At 48.8% G+C, this 16281-nt stretch overlaps 1 protein-coding gene across 1 annotated transcript in view; it reads right to left on the reverse strand.

Annotated features, from left to right (window-relative positions):
- The window catches only part of ITGA9 (integrin subunit alpha 9), a 380757-nt gene extending 364664 nt beyond the window's left edge, over window positions 1-16093 (reverse strand). The window contains exon 1 of the mRNA XM_003256852.3: window positions 15680-16093. Within this exon, the coding sequence (XP_003256900.2) occupies window positions 15680-15864 (185 nt within the window). The 5' untranslated portion in view covers window positions 15865-16093. The remainder of the gene's footprint in view (window positions 1-15679) is intronic.
- Between the last annotated feature and the right edge of the window lie 188 nt (window positions 16094-16281).

Genomic DNA, 16281 nt, shown 5'->3' on the forward strand with positions numbered 1-16281 from the left:
TCCATGAGGAAGATGCCCTGCTGGGGAGTGAGAGAAGCAAGACTCCCAATGGTGCAGGTACCAGGCTGCCCTGTGGCTTCTCAATAATGCCCTGGGATGCTCCTCCCCAGGTGTTAGCTGGGCACAACTGCAGAATTCCCAAGCAGAAGCAGGGCTGGAACGCACAGCCCTTTGGAAATTGAAGCAAGCACTTTCCCAAACAGACCACATCGCCTCCCTCACCCACACAAGAGCAGTTTGGCTTGCCCTTGTCTGCTCTAACTCAAATGCACAATGACGTACAAAACAGAACTCCAGTGAGAAGAAAGCCACATTAAGGGATCAATTTTCCCCCTTGCTCTGGGGGCTGAGCTTTAGAGCCACTGGGGTAAGTCAAGGATTGCGCTCTTTAAGACCAGCTGTTTTCACAGGTGAGAAGAATTAGCAGTTTGCCCTGTCTAAACTGCTGAAACATCCTCAGCCTTTCCACAGGTCAGGTTCTAAGACCTGGGGAGCATAAAATACCTCTTCCACTCAAAAACCCCAGGGCCACAGAGCAGCATCCAAAAATTTCCACCAACTCCAGATTTACATCAGCACAGTGACTAATTGCCACTTGTAATTTATTTTACAAAAATCACAAAAAATTCACAAGAGTGAGAATTCATCACATCCAAGGGAAGGGAAATGGCTGCAAGAAACAACAGGTTCTTCCTCCACTGTGTCTCCCAAACTGGCATTGGAACCCTGGAAATTTCAGATAATGCCATGGCTCCAAATTCACAGACACAGATTCATAGGTTATCTAAGCAAGAGGGGACCCTGGAGAGCTTAATTCCCAGGCACTGCTTCCTCCAGCCTAGAGCCAAGACTGAGAGGGACAAAGTTTACACCAAAATCTAAAGTGGAAAGGAACCTGCTGAATTATTATTTCCTTCCAAGCCCACGGTACTCAATGGTTCTAACAACAATGGCTGATTCAAACCCTGATAACAACCTTTCAGTTCAAAACTTCTGATCAGCTGGTCAGATGAAAGGTTTTTCCCAAATCCTGTGTGATGGAAAATGAGGCTAGAGATAAGGGGGCAGGCACACACACATGCATGACACTCACGGGGTGGCACATGGGAATGTGCTTGTATCTATGTGTTTACAGAACATCCTGGCTTCCTCCGCAGACCGGCACTGCTCTGTACCTAGGCCACCGTCCAGCAAGACTACCGCAGGCCAGCCCATGAGTGAGTCTTTTCTGAAGTTAATTCAGCTGGCTGTTTACCAGGCTGATCCCAAGGGATAAAGAGATTACCGTGGCCCAGAGTTCAGAACAAGCCACTGAAAAGATACCATCTGCTGAGTTATAAAAAGACATCCTAGCCACTTCAAACATCGCCCCAACTCTCTTGGTACTCCCGACAAGACAATGTTCCTTTCCGCTATAGTTACCACATAAAAGGGCCTGAGTGTCCCCACCAACAGGCTGCCATCAACAAAGCATCAAGCTACTTCTCTGCTTTGCTTGCTACTTCAAGTGTGGTCCTCAGACCAGCAGTATGGGGAACACCTGGCACTTGTCGGAAATGCAGAATCTTAGGCCCCAGCCCATTAAATTAGAGTGCGGTTTAACAAGCTCTCCAGGTGATTATAGTTTAAGAAGTACTATGTAACTACCTAAACTGATTACAAATAATTATGTTCATTTGGAGCCAGTAGAAGAAGTTGTGCTTGGGAAGCAAGGCTCTCCTCCTATCCCATCCCTGGTTAAAGATGCCACAAACTCAAAGGCCTTTTTTTTTTTTTTTTTTTTTTTTTGAGACGGTGTCTTGCTGTTACCCAGGCTGGAGTGCAATGGGGCGATCTCCGCTCACTGCAACCTCCACCTCCTGGGTTCAAGCAATTCTCTTGTCTCAGCCTCCCTAGTAGCTGGGTACTACAGGCACACGCCACCACGCCCAGCTAATTTTTATATTTTTAGTAGAGATGGGGTTTCACCATATTGGTAAGGCTGGTCTTGAACTTCTGACCTCAGGTGATCCACCTGCCTCAGCCTCCCAAAGTGTTGGGATTACAAGCCTGAGCCACTGTGCCCGGCCTCACAAGCCTTTTAGGTCTTCTCATCAATGCAGGACTCTAAATTTCTAATTAGGGCAACCAGCATGTAGCAGGCACACAGAGTGTGCAGGTGCTGGGTGAGGCTCATTATGGGCAGGATCAAATTTAGTCTTCACAGCAACCCTATGGGAGGTACTAATATTATCCCCATTTTACAGATAGGGAAGCAGGTGGCCAGAGGAGGTTAAGATAGTTATTCATGTTAAGATGCCAAGCTGTAGCATGCACCCCAGTAGTCAAATACATCACCCATGCCCTATTCTACCCACCCCACATCAGCCTGAAAGGAGGAAAAGGGAACCAACAGGTACCCAGTGCCCACTCTGGTGCCAGCTGCTCACATATGTAATCCCCACCTGAGAAAGCCCCAGTGAGCCTTTGAGCGCAGCTCTGAAGTGAGAACTCTGATGTGAAAGCTCCGTCATGTCAAAGGGCATGCTGGGGTTTGGAAGAGAAAAGAAGACTTTCTCCTCCCCATCAGGCTCAGGTGACTCAAAAGGTGAACTTCAATCACCTTGCTTTTCCAAAGCATTGACACTGCTGTCATGGTGTTAATCAGAGGTTTGCCTCTCTTAATAAGCAGTGATTTGGAAGTGTGGGTGCATCGGTTCATCCACCAACACTGATTATGCTCACGAGTGTGCCTTCTTGCTCATGGCCATCCTGTCAGGCAGCCTCTCGTGTGTTTTCCATTCGAAGATGTTGGCTCACACCACCAGTAAGTGGCAGGGCTGGGATTTGAACCCAGAGTGTCTGTGTCCAATGGCATGCTCTTTCCAGCCTCTCCAAACCCCCTCCTGGTGTGGCAGTTTAAGTGCCCTGCATTTTTCCAACAAAGCTGCTTCCTGAGCTCCCTGTGTGTGGTCAAGCTGTCTGTGAAGGCTCCATTCCAGCCGCCCACCTCTCTCTGAACCTCTCTCACGTTTTGAGGGTAATCTGCAGGTAAATTCTCTGGAGAGCGGGTGACAGAGAAGGACTGAGCTGCAGCTGCCTCCCTGGGCAGGACTGAGAACTGACAGTGTCTCAAAGATTCCCTCCCTCCCCACAAACACCACAGCAGCGATTCCACAGGCAAAATTATAGCCAGATCGAGGACAGCAACTGGGGATTAAAAACTTTAAACCCATTAGGTTTGCTTTCAGGCATTTGATCCCAAAGCCAAAGCTTCCCCAGGGACCCACGTTTTGGTTACATGAGTCAAATTCTTCACTGTGTGTCCACCACGGAGTAACCCCAGGAATTGTCCGCATCCCTTACTGGGCAGAAAGCAGTCCAGGCTTGAGTAAAGGAAGAGCTGGTGCCAGGATAGCCACCTCTGACCACATCAAACCCTCATTTCCAGAGGGAGGGGACTCACTAGGGACCAATGCTTGCCCAATGGAGCCTTGGGACCTGAAAGGCCTCATAAGCTCTTCTTATATTTGGGGAAACTGAGGCTTCTGATGTTTAAGCAGTGGATACTGACTGCTTTCTAGGGTTTTAAGCCAGTAGTTCTACCTGGCTTCTAAGCTTTATGGGAAAGTTATGCATGGTGATACAATGTAAGAAGCACAGGCAGTAACACAGGGTTTAAGTCCTGCCTCTATTGCTGACAAGCTGTGTCTCTTAGACAAGTGTCTTAACCACTCCAAGCCTCAGTTTTCCTCTTCTGTAAAACAAGAGGGATAAAAGTGTACCTAAGAAGGTTTCTTGTAAGGTTTAAGCAAAAGAATGTTTATAAAGCACCCATCATAGTGCCTGCCACAAAGTAGGTGTTCAAAGAAATGTTAGTCTGCTGGGCAGTAGTAGGCAGAACACCTTGACACCAAACTCATCCCAGTTCCAACTCCTGGCAGCACCCAAGAGCTCATAGATCTTTAGAATTGCAAAAGTTGTCAGAATCAAAATGGAGTCACTTGTGTTAAAAAAAAAAAACAAAAAAAACCCTGACAAATACAGCTGTGGGAGGCCATGAAGGAAAGGTTTTCATGCATAAACAACTGATAACAAGAACTAGCACAAAAAAATCTGCAAAAACACAGTCTTGCACAAGGGCCATCACAACCTTACACACACACACACACACACACACACAAACCTTCTGCGAGGAAATCTACCTAGCAACTCTCTGTCCATCCTGAAACTGGTGCCACCCTTGTTACTGATCCTTGTATCCAAGGATAATTATCTCAAAACAACTAAGTAATCTTCATTTTTCCTTTAAAATCCTTTGTTTTCCTTTACCTCCCTGAATATGCACACAGATTACTGTGACACATGTATTCCCACTGCAATGCCCTATTCCTGAGTAAACATTTTCTTTTAGAGAGCCTCTCTCTGTGTTTGCTATTTAGGTTAATAGAACCTTGTTCCCTTTTCTGGTGCACTGGGCAGGAATTTATTCAGACTGTCACAGTTATTCAGGGATGGCCAGGATGCTTTCACCACCAGTAATATATTACAAAGTGGCCACAATTCCCCATCCTTCCTGTATCCCTGCTCTTTTCAGTGTGACTTTGCAGCTTCTCTTGTCAAGAGATGAAATGTGTTTCTGCCTCCTCTTGATGTAGGCTGGACCTGTGACTTACATTGGCCAAAAGAATGTGGCAGAAGGGGCATGGTTTGACTTCTGAGCTTAGGCTTCAAGAAATCATGCAAGCTTCTGATTGTTCTGTTGGTACTCTACTCAACCACCATGTGTACAAGCCCAGGCTAGCGTGCGAGAGGATGAAATACACATGGAGCACAAATAAGCCCTCCCAGCTGAAGCCATCCTTTGCCAGCCAGACAACCAGCTAACCCAGAATTTGACCACAGATGCATGAGTGAGTCCTGCAGAGGACAGAAGAACCACCCAGCTGAACCCAACCTAAGTTGCCAACCACAGAATAAGCTACAAGGGGTGGTTGATTTAAGCCACTAAGTTTCTGGGTGGTTTGTTAGGGATGCAGCAATATTGTGGTGACAGAAAACAGATACATCATCAAGCTAAGGCATGCCACTTCTGATGGTATCTGGATCGTGGTAACTCCATCGCCCACTAATTCCTGCTAAGTCCAAACCAATTATTCAACTATGCAGCTGACAACTATCGCTATGGCTCCTCTAGCTACCTGGTCTCCTTTCCCTCCCTCAAAGGAATCTCATCACCAACCAGGACCACAGACTTTTACTGAGGGCCCACAGATGGGACAGTCATGGTGGAGTGGTAGAATAAGCCCTGAAGAGTGTATCCGAAGTCACACCCAGGAGTGTGCCAGCTACAGCTATGTGACTTTGGACAAGTCCCCTGGCCACTCTGACCCTTCCTTTCCTTTTCTGTAAAACAAGGATAATAACAAATGCATGATCCCCCTCCCAGGGCAGTGATGAGGCACAAAAGGAAAAGGCAGATGAAAGTGTTTCGGGGACCATGCACCCCAGGATGGCCTGACTTGCAAGAGTAGATTATGGTATTTTATCTGCAAGGCCAAGAGCAGACACAAACGCTCTCCAAAGAAGCCCTTTTCCTTTCAGGGCCCTTCTCCTTTTTCCTTAGAAACCTGATACCTTGGACAGGGCCTTGATGGAGGTGGAGATAGGGAGGGCAGCATGGCTTAACCCCAAGAACAGTCAGTTTAGCATTAAATCAGTCCCACCTTGGTTCAAAGCACAACTCTGTAATTTACTTACTTGCTGGGTAACCTTGGACAAGTGACTTGGCTTCTCTGTGCTTCAGCAGTGGTAGCCCGCTCTGCATAAAGGGAACTATGAACACAGTGGTTCTGGCATATAGGAAGTATTCATAAAAGGTTGGCAATAATAATTTTTATCCTGGAGAGCCTAGGTTAGAGTAAATAAATGGAGGGAGAGCAGTGCAATCCATACCACATAATGCTAAGTCAGAGAATGAAATTGGTGGAGTCCATGCTCAACTGGGAAAAGCAGAGGCACAGGGGCAGGGTCCAACCTTGGAGTGACATTGGTCCCCAGCTTGTGTGTCAAGGAGTGAAGGGTCAGAGACTACTGCCCTGGCCTGGGGCTCAGGTCTTGGCAGACACACTGAGGGGAGGCAGCTGGAGAAGGAGGCAAGGCAAGAGGACTGAGGTTTTCCTTCCACATCTGAAAGCATCAAGTGAACACTAAAATCCAACGAGTAGAGCAAATTACAGACTTCTGGCAGATCTAAGAAAAAGCCTTGATATCTTCTTGTTGGTTTCTTGTGATAATTTTTTTTCAAGAGAAATATGGCAATACATTTACATTTACTTTTTAAAAAAGTATCCCACCTTGGAACTGTAGATCTACCTCCCAGACTTATCTGGAGCCTCCCTATTGGGAGGCCATAACAAGGGTGGCCTCCCATCTGCTCCTTGGCTTTCCAAGAGCACAGAGAAGAAACAGGCAGGCAAAATTCTAGGATTTACAATTCCAAAGATCTCCATTTAAAGTAGCCATCTCACATCCTTTTTGGAAGCAGACAGGGTGTAAATGAATGCACAAAAATGCAGATTTATGTAAAGCATAACGAAAATGTTAGAGGCCACACATAATGAAGAGTGTGTCTATGTTAGAATATCTCATTCATTTCAGTGTTGAGTGTCAACACTCAAAGTCTGATGAATAAATGAATGAATCAACAAAAATACTGAAAGAAAACTCAGCATCTCAAGTCAGGATGAAAAAGACCATTAGTTTCATAAATCAGATCAAGTAACAAGAGAAATAACTACCAGCATCTATCAAGGGCTTACTGTGTGCCGTGTTGTGCTCTGGGCTTTGCAGACATCATCTCATTTAATGCCCCCACCAACCTAATGAGGGATGTACCCTTATTACTCTTTACAGAAAAGGAAACTGAGGTTCAGACAGCTGAAGTAATTGGCCAAGAGCACACAGCTCCTAAGCAGAGGGCTGAGTAAGGCAGGCTGGGGCAGGGCTAATGCTGGAGCCCACTCTCTTGGCCACCAGGCACTTGTGCATCTCAGCAGTGCCCCTTTTTATGGCACAAAAATCGTGGATCTGGTTGTTGCTGTGGAACCAGGGATTCAATGAAGGTAGAGACAGGAAGAACACTACTCAGCTGAATCTGGAACATCCACCCTCTAGGACCCATCCTGGTGCAAAAGAGATGCCATGACCCTCTGCAATGCTGCCTACTGGTGTGTACTGCACAACACCAAGTTTACTCTGGGGTCCGCATACATCACAGCACTTGGACACTAGATAGGAAGGGGTAGGAAAGGTCATCTCCCAGGTGGCCTTAACACACCAAGAGATCAGCTAAGATGGAGGAAATTTGTTCCATGATTTTTTATTTTTATTTTTTAATTTGGGCACATAGTCCGGGTGCAGTGGCTCACGCCTGTAATCCCAGCACTTTGGGAGGCCAAAGTGGGTGGATCACAAGGTCAGGAGATCGAGACTATTCTGGCCAACACGGTGAAACCCAGCCTCTACTACAAATAGAAAAAATTAGCCAGGTGTGGTGGTGGGCACCTGTAGTCCCAGCTACTCGGGAGGCTGAGGCAGGAGAATGGCGTGAACCCAGAAGGCGGAGCTTGCAGTGAGCCGAGATTGCACCACTGCACTCCAGCCTTGGTGACAGAGCAATATTCCATCTCACCAAAAAAAAAAAAAAAAAAAAAAAAAAGATTTGGGCACACAGTAGGTACATATTTATGAGGTACATGAGATATTTTGTTACAGGCATGTAATACGTAATAACCACAGCAGGGTAAATGGGGTATCCATCACCTGAAGCGTTTATCCTTTATGTTACAAGTGATCCAATTACACTCTTTTAGTTATTTTTAAATGTACAATCAAATTATTGTTGACTATAGTCATCTTGTTGTGCTATCAAATACTAGTTCTTACTCATTCTTATTCATTCTAATTTTTTGTACCCATTCATGCCTTTTATTAAGTGTTCAAATATTTGAGGATACAAATCATCCTCTCACATATTGTTGGTCACTGGTGCAGAAAGTTTGACTCTGTATGGGTTTCTTTAATAAAGTTGCAAACCCAGGAGTGATTCTGAAACTCTGGCCACCATGGCTACCTTCCCCAATTCAGAGCTTCCTAAATAAGTGGTGGGAGCCAGTAGAACTCAGAGTGGATGGGGGGATAGTAACAAAGCCGCCCCAGGAGGTTAGGGGGATACATGGAATATTGCAGAGTACTCCATCTTTCCTAGGACACTTCTGTCTTAATGCTAGACAGACTTGGTGTGAGAGGAGGCCCTTCAAATGTCCCTGGCAGAATCAATGGGTCCCTGTTCACTCAGTGATCAAACATCTCCAGAAAACAGAACCCTAGCATTCCCCCAAGAGTAGCCAGTGGGTCATGAATAAGCATCCCCAAAGGGTGCCGCAGAGAAGCTACTGCTATTGCAATTCAATAACTTTTCTAGGAAAGCAGGCAGAACAGAACTTCGCAAGACAGATGTTTGAGAGCCCTGAAGCCCACAAACTCAGATTCTTGACTTCCTGAGAGGCAGTCAGCCTGGGTGGGCAAAGGCACAGGCCTGTGCTTGACAACTCATTAGCCATGTAACTTGGGCAATAATGCCTCTGTGCCTCAGCTTCCCCTCCATGAATGGGGATAAAATCACAGCCAGCTGCTACAGACTGAATGCTTGTGTTCCCTCAAAATGTGTATGTTGAAATCTTCACCCCAAGGTAATGTTATTTGGAGATGGGGACTTTGGGAGGTGATTAGGTCATGAGGATATAACCTATGAATGAGTTAGTGCCCTTATAAATGAAGCCCCAGAGAGCTCCCTCACCCCTTTCACTGTGTGAGCTTAGAGTGAGAACACCACTATCTATGAACCACGAAACAGGTGCTTACCAGACAGCAACTCTGCTGGGGCCCTGATCTTGGACTTCCAAGGCTCTAGATCTGTGAGAAATAAATTCTGTCATTTATAAGCAACTCAACCTGTAACAGTTTGTTATGGCAGCCCAAATGGCTACCAGCTGAAAGAACTGTTGGGAACATTAAATGAGCTGATATGAGTACCAATGTAGATAGCACTTGACATCTACTAAATATTCAGATACACTGTTGCTGCTGTTGGTGTTATTGTTGCTACCGTTGCTAATTTAAACTCAACACAGAAGTCCTTTTTGCTCAGAACAGACATTGGTGGACCAAGTGAGCCTGTGGTTTCAAAGACTGTAGATTTTTCCCAATCTTGGACTTACATTGGCTTCCTAGGACTCCCTCTGGCAAAAAGGAAGGTTAGGATAAAACATTTTATTCTGCTTTGGTTGATCGCCAAATCCACTTGGCTAAAAGGATTTGCAGTTCAGAGAACTCAATGGCTCAGCGTAAAGCAGAGCTCCTTTCTTCTGAAATCCATCACCTGTGACTTCTCCGACATCAGAAAGTGGCACCTTGTGAGTCAGCTGGTGGCACGATTGCTTGGGATTCTGTTTCTGGGCCAGTTCCAATGGCCCCACTGTCAGTCCTAACACTCCACACACCGATTACAGAGGTATGAGCAAAGACAGATGACCCCCAGCCACACTGCAGGCCAAGGTGCACATCTCACACCCTCCCAACACAGTGATTCACGCGTGGCAGGCTCCAGAGCAGCCACAGAGGTGTGGGTCACTTCATGCTGTTCAGCTGCAAGGGGGAACGTCAGCTGACAGCCTCCAGCTGCAGCTTTCTTGGGATCTGCTGCAGGATTCCAGCTGGGGCTGTGCTCCTCCCAGATAGCTCCAGCCAATGTCTGACCCTGGCAGAGGACAGCCATTTCTGCCCAGTGATCCCTGTTGAGTTGACTGAGACTTTAATCAGATCTGCATAGAGTCAGAGGCTCTCTCTGCCCCATCCAACTTCCCCATTTCTCTTTCACACGCAATACCCGCCCCCAACAGTTCTCTCACACTCCTATCTCTGTCCTAGCATCTGCTTCCTAAAGGATGCAAACTGACACAAGCCCCCAGTGAATGTGCATTGATCTCTCAGGCTGGGGTGGGCCTTGAACAAGGCGTGTAACTCTGTAAGCCTCAATTCCCCAAATAGCAAACTGGAAACCACTCACCAGGATGTTACAAAGACTCAACTAAAGAATGTTATGCCTGTGAAAGCATCTGACTTCTTGTAGATACTATCTGACGAAATTCATTTTGGTTGTTAAAATTACACGCAACCCCTTGAAAGCAAGGAATTTCAGAGAACACCATGGCTGCTTTTAATAAATGTAAAAACAACATTTTCCCTGAACAAATCACAATAGAAGTTATCAGGAGACCACTTCCTGAACAGCAGCATGTCACCAGGGAATCAGAGCTGGCTGGGGCCCGGCCCTTCACACTCTCACACTCAGGGCCGTTAATGACTGGTTGAGACAAGACTGTCTTCTTGCCCTGGGAGGTTCTCCACTGGGCAAGACAGCTGCCTCTGCCCCCAGCCAGCATTCAGCACTAGCTCAGAAAACAGCACCCTTGCCAGCTTCTCCAGATTTTCAGAGAAATTTCCCAGAAACCCTGAGAAGATGCTTTTTGGATCCCCTTGGAACTCAGGCCTCATATATGTGTTGTCCTTTCTTGACAGCTTGAGAAAGCAGGCTCTGTAGGGTGAGTGAGGACCAGGCACAAGGTCTGAAAATGCCATTTCCCTAGAAAAATTCAAATGAGGAAGCAGACCTACACCTTCCCCTAGAGTCTGGCACAGGACAGAGCAACTCTGCAAAGATGCTCACCACTGTTATGAGAAGGCAGGGCTCCCAGCATCACTTCTGGGTGTTTCCTCAGCAAGACCTGCAGGGCCAGGGGCAGCAGGTCCTACGATCCCAGGGCTCCCCTTCTAAATGTTTTCCCTTCACAGGAGTTTCTCTTCTGCCCCTCTGAACAACCCATGCCTGCCTGAGGACAAGCCTCTCCCCCATCAGAGCCTATATCTTAAATTTCATTTGAGACACACAACTAGAACCCCAAAATTTTCTCACCTGTCAGATTGTGAGCAAAAAGTTTTCATTCTTGAACCCCCAGCCCTAAATATAGATCAGGCCCTGCAGTGTTTTACGAGTAGAAAGACAATTTAGCCTCTTCAGCAGGCAATAATTTTTACTTAGATGTAAGCACCTGTTTCAGTTTTAGTACTCACATATGCTATGGGTTGATTTTTTTCTTTTTCTTTTTCTTACCTCTCCTTTTGATCCTTGTCTAGCCCTTTAAGACTTACATCATTGCTCTAAACCCACACTGCCCAGTAGAACTTTCCGTGATGATGAAAATGTTCTCTCTGTGTTGTGTCCAATGCAGTAGCTACTAGCCCCATGTGGCTACTGAGTACTTGAAATGTGGCAAGTGCAACTGAGAAGCTGCATTTTCAATTTTGTTTTTAGTTAATTTACATAGCAATACATCTGGCTAGTGGTGACTACATCAGACAGCTCACCAGAACTGTCTAGCTTGTTCTTTTAATTCTCAACCTTCATGCAAATCAAGGATATGTTCTCCTTGGCTTGGAATTGCCTCCTATTGCTCACTGAACACTCTAACAACCTTAACAAAGCAAAACGCCCAGCACATCTTCCATTTCCGAGCACTCGCTCTGTGCCTAAGCACAGCCGTCTTGATGTGTCCCAGGAGAGGGAGCAGGAAGCACGTCTCCAGAAAGGAAGCCAGTGCACCCAACCACTTTGGACTCCAGGGCGTCTGGGGCAGAGAAGGAGGAGGGGACGGGGCGGGGTGTGAAAGACGTCCGCTCTGGAGGCTGCACGCCAGCCAGGCCGCATTTATTTATATCACAGGGTGTTACAGTTGTCAGCCCTGCAGCTGAGGAACTGGTCCATGTCTAAAGGAAGGGGACAGAAATCGGCTTTGTCCATGTTCCCTGGCACTTACTGTTGTTGTTCAAAGGATGCCAGAAGACTCAGGGAGTGGGAGCTATAGGAGAGGAAGCTGACTCTGGGCAGGCAGACACTCTGGGTGTTATTAGAAAAAAAGAAAATTGAGTCCCTTGCATGTTTGTATCGCAACTGATACAAACGTCATCTGGAACATTGTCCAGAATATTCTGGTCCATCTAGCCATGAGGACAGTTCTCACTGCCCAGAGCACAGCGACAGCGGGACCACTCAAGCAAGTACTCTGAGAGAAGCTGGGTCTGGGGCTCTGTGCTCAGTGTGATATGGCTACAGAGCTGGGTTCAGTCACCAGGGCTGGGAAAAGCAAGATCACCCCCACACTTACACAGGGATCTAGGATCCTCCGATTAGTAACAATTTTGGTCTACAAAATAATTGAGAGAAATGCTCAGTTATGGGATTAGAGAAGTGCTAGTTCCACCAACAGAGCACATTCACATGCTTTGAGATGTACACCCGCGGGTCCCTCAACATGGGAACGCTCCGCTCTGCTGTCTGCAGAGTCCATGCTGACTTTGGGGTCTGGGCTCTTCCCCTACCACTTCCAGCACATTCTTCTCCCTCCCTTTCCCTAGAGACAACACATCTTGTCACCTGTAAAACAGGTGGTTAATTAGCATGAAGCAAACATCTTAGACTGCAAAATATTGAATTAAGTAACAAAGAATAATTTCTTCGAGAAGAGAGACATAAGATACAAGGCTTAATTAACATGTCTTTTCCTTTCAAAGTTTTGCTATACTACTTTTCCCTTTCATGTCTATATTTTACCTTCCTCACTCATTTTGACGAGTATTTGTGATCCTTTTAAGTCACCCTCGTGTAGGTTCTTTACTCTTTCATTGCACTACAGCAGCCCTTTGCAAAACTACTCCAAGCCTCCAGTGTCTGAATAAATTAATGTATTTTTCTAAAGTACACACACTTCACTGGCACTTTGGTAATACATAAAGAATGCCTTGAAGCTTCCATCCTCTCTGACCCAGCAATTCTAAGCCCAGGAATTTATTCAAAGGAAATAATTAAGATTGTCCTCAAGGGTTTTGTTAAAGGTTGTTTACCCCTGCTGCTGTTTGCAATCACAAATAATTGAAAATGACCGACACGTCCCTCAAGCAGGACTAGAAGATCCAGGGCTCAGGTACTGCTTAATAGTAAGCGACCAATAATCAATTACCAAGTCAATCAACCAAGCCCAGAGTTGAAGTTAAGGTACAGACTTAAGACAGATCCAGAATTCACAGGACCTGATCTTATAAATTTAGGGTGACTAACTTTAAGAAAATTAACATAAAATTATAAAATTGGGGACAGGGCATTAATAGGGGCCTATGCAAGCAAGAATCCTTTGGCTTAAGTTTCAGCAGCCTTGCATAGTAAGTCTAGCCTCTAGAGGAAAGAAAAAGGAGAAAGAAGATGTTGGAAGTCACTTGCTTCAAAGGCCACAGTTTACTAAGCCTGGGTAAAAAATACATTCGAGCATACATACAGCAAAAAATACATTCAAGGTCTAAGACAAAGAATACTGGGAAAAAGGGAAAGAGAAAAAAGGATGAGGAGGAAAATACCTGAAAACAACAGAATGAGAACAGAAATCAAGGGGAGAACACAATCTAGAAAAAATTAAGTCAATATGGTGGGTGAGGGGGGAAAGAGAAGCATTATTTTAAAAAGATTTCAGTAAAGTCGGTGGCTGAACAGCTACAGGGACAAGCACTCCAATACAAAGAGCAGCCAGCTTGTATCAGAACAAGAGAGGGCACTTTTGAGCCCAGCAGCCCAGATACATGGGTTCCCATGGACCCCTGAAATACCAGTCCCACATCTCAACTGGCAACAAGGATATGCACAGCATTACTGCTCCACACCCACTCCCTACCATTTACCCTGGGTGCCAAGTTGAAGGCCAGACTGTCTTTTTCTACACTGGCCAAATCTACTCATGTCACACAGCTTTTCTTCATCTCCTTTTTAAATCAAAGTAGGCTGAAAACCTTTTCTCTGTCAGATCTGCTCTCATCTCTACCCATTCCTTTCCCAGGCAGGGTGGCTTTGACCTGTGGCCCACGCAAATCCACAGTGACAGTGGCCTGGCCTCTCTCCCTCTAGCTGTCAAAGAGCTCAAAGGCAGTTGAGCCAGCCTCAGCCTACAGATCACACACAATGCTCCGGCTGGCTTGGCTGCCTGCTCAGCTGCCCGCTCTTTCTCAGCAGCCCCCTGTCCACAGCAGCCCTCCCATTTTTGACAGTGCTTCCCGCGTGCGTGGTGCCTAGTGTGGGGATCTGGGATGTGTTCTTCAACCTCAGACCCTGAGTCTGCAGGACATAGAAAAATGTTCAGCCTGCTCTGCTTTAAAAAGGGAATTTGACAAGCCTAAGAACAGACACCCGGTCTTATACCCAGCAAATGGAGTAAGTGAGAGAGGGGGATATGGAGCGGGGCGAGAGCTATGTGAGGGCTTTGAAAACTGGTTCTCTTGAAGGCTGATCTCCTCAACAGCATGATTCTTAGTGGGCTGGTCTCGGAGTCCCCTTTTCCAGGAATGCTTGAGTACTGCGATCCACAAACCACCGTTTTCCATCAGCCTCTGTCCAATACAGAGCAGTGACTCTCCTGCATAACTACATGCTGAGAGCACCGGCATCAGTGACCTCGACCTCCCTGCCTGCCACCCCTAAGGACGCTCAGGCTGGTGACTACACAATAAAATCAACCCCGGCCTGGCTGTCACCTGGGCCCCCATTGAGGCACGAAACTTCCCGCAGCCTAACTCTCTCTCCTATCAAGAAGTGACCACTGTGTGGCTGTTTATTCCCTCTGGTCCAGAGGATGTGGCCAAGGAAGGCACCAACCCCCGCTTAGTGCTTCTCTGCTGGGGTTGGGCACAAGCTCTGTACCACTCAGCTTATGGTGCTTAATGCGGGAGAGCCGCCCCCTTCTTAGGCCCACCCCTCCGGACTCAGGGGACAACTGGACCCCTTGGCCACTACAGAAACACGTCTCTCTCTTAAGTCTTCTGGTGAAGGTCTCCGGGTCGAATGGCCCATATGAGATGAGACTCAGGCTGCCCCAAGAGATACGTACCTGCCCCACCGGCGGTGTCACTGGGAGGTGCTCCCTCACCTTCCTCTTCCCTATATCCCAGGAGCTTCTCCGCTCCACTTCCACCCAGGGTCTTGTAGGGGCGGGGGGAGCTCTGGGCTCCAGTGCGCCCCAATGGATCCGACACCCTGCCCCTGGGGATCCCCACCCCGCGCAGCGGCGCTGGAGAGGCTATACTCCTTCCTCAGGGGTTCCCCAAAACCGGGGAGGGGTGCAGCTCCAGTGCCCCGACTCCTCCAGGCCCTGCGAGGTTCAGGAGGCTCGCCGGGCCAGCGGCGGCCGCCCGGAGGCAGACGAGCCAAGTTACTTTTCGATCCAGAGAGTGAAGCCGAGTCTGGCTGGGCGGCGGAGGAGACAACTCTAGAGGCTCTCCCCGCACGCTCCGGGCTGGGACCTCGGGGAGGCGCCCTGACGCCCCCGCCCGCCTCCAGGCGCCGACCCCGACCTTAGCGGGCCCCGGACGGCGTCCTCCCTTCTCCCGCCGTCCCCCGGCGGCCAAGCCGCGCGCAACGGAGACATTTAAATCGCCCCCTCGGGACGGCGGCGTGGAAGAGACCGGAAAGGCGGCGGCGGCGCTGGCCTGGGGGCCGGGGCGGTGGCCGCGCGGGCCAGGGTCGCGGAGCCGGGCGGGCACTCACCAGCGCGTGTTGTCGTGGAAATGCTCCAGAACTGCGTAGCCGAAGAACGAGTCAGCGGGGCCCTGGAAGTGCACGGGGCGCTGCGGGTCGAGGTTGTAGGCGCCCGCGGGGATCCCCGCGACCACCAGCGCCAGCAGCAGCGCGCGGAGCCTCCTGGCGCCCCTCGGCGCAGCCGGGCCGCCCATCCCCAGCCGGCCGCCGCCTTCCCCTCTACCCGGCGAGCAGGGCGCCGAGCGCGCGGGCCGCGGGGTCCGCCGACGGCCAGGAAGCTCCCCGGGGCGGGAGCTCTGCGCCTGGACACGGGCAGAATGCGGGCGTCGGGCCCGGCACCGGGACGCGGACGGCGGGCTGAGCGGGCGGTGAAGGCGAGCACAGGGGCGGCCCCGAGCGGTCGGCGTCCTCAGTCCGCCTGAGAAGTCTGCGCGAGCGGGTCCCGGGCCGGGCGGCGCTGGACTGCGGAGGGGCGCGCCCGCGAGGTGGGCGGCCCGGGCGGCGGCGGCTGGATGGCGCGGCAGCGCCCCCTACGGGCCGCGAGCCCTGCGCGCACTTCCCGGGCGGGAGTCAGCCCCTGGGACCCTCCGGGGCGCCGCGAGCTGCCCCCT

The sequence above is a fragment of the Nomascus leucogenys genome, chromosome 4, assembly GCF_006542625.1.
Source record: "Nomascus leucogenys isolate Asia chromosome 4, Asia_NLE_v1, whole genome shotgun sequence".
Taxonomy (NCBI): Eukaryota; Metazoa; Chordata; class Mammalia; order Primates; family Hylobatidae; genus Nomascus; species Nomascus leucogenys.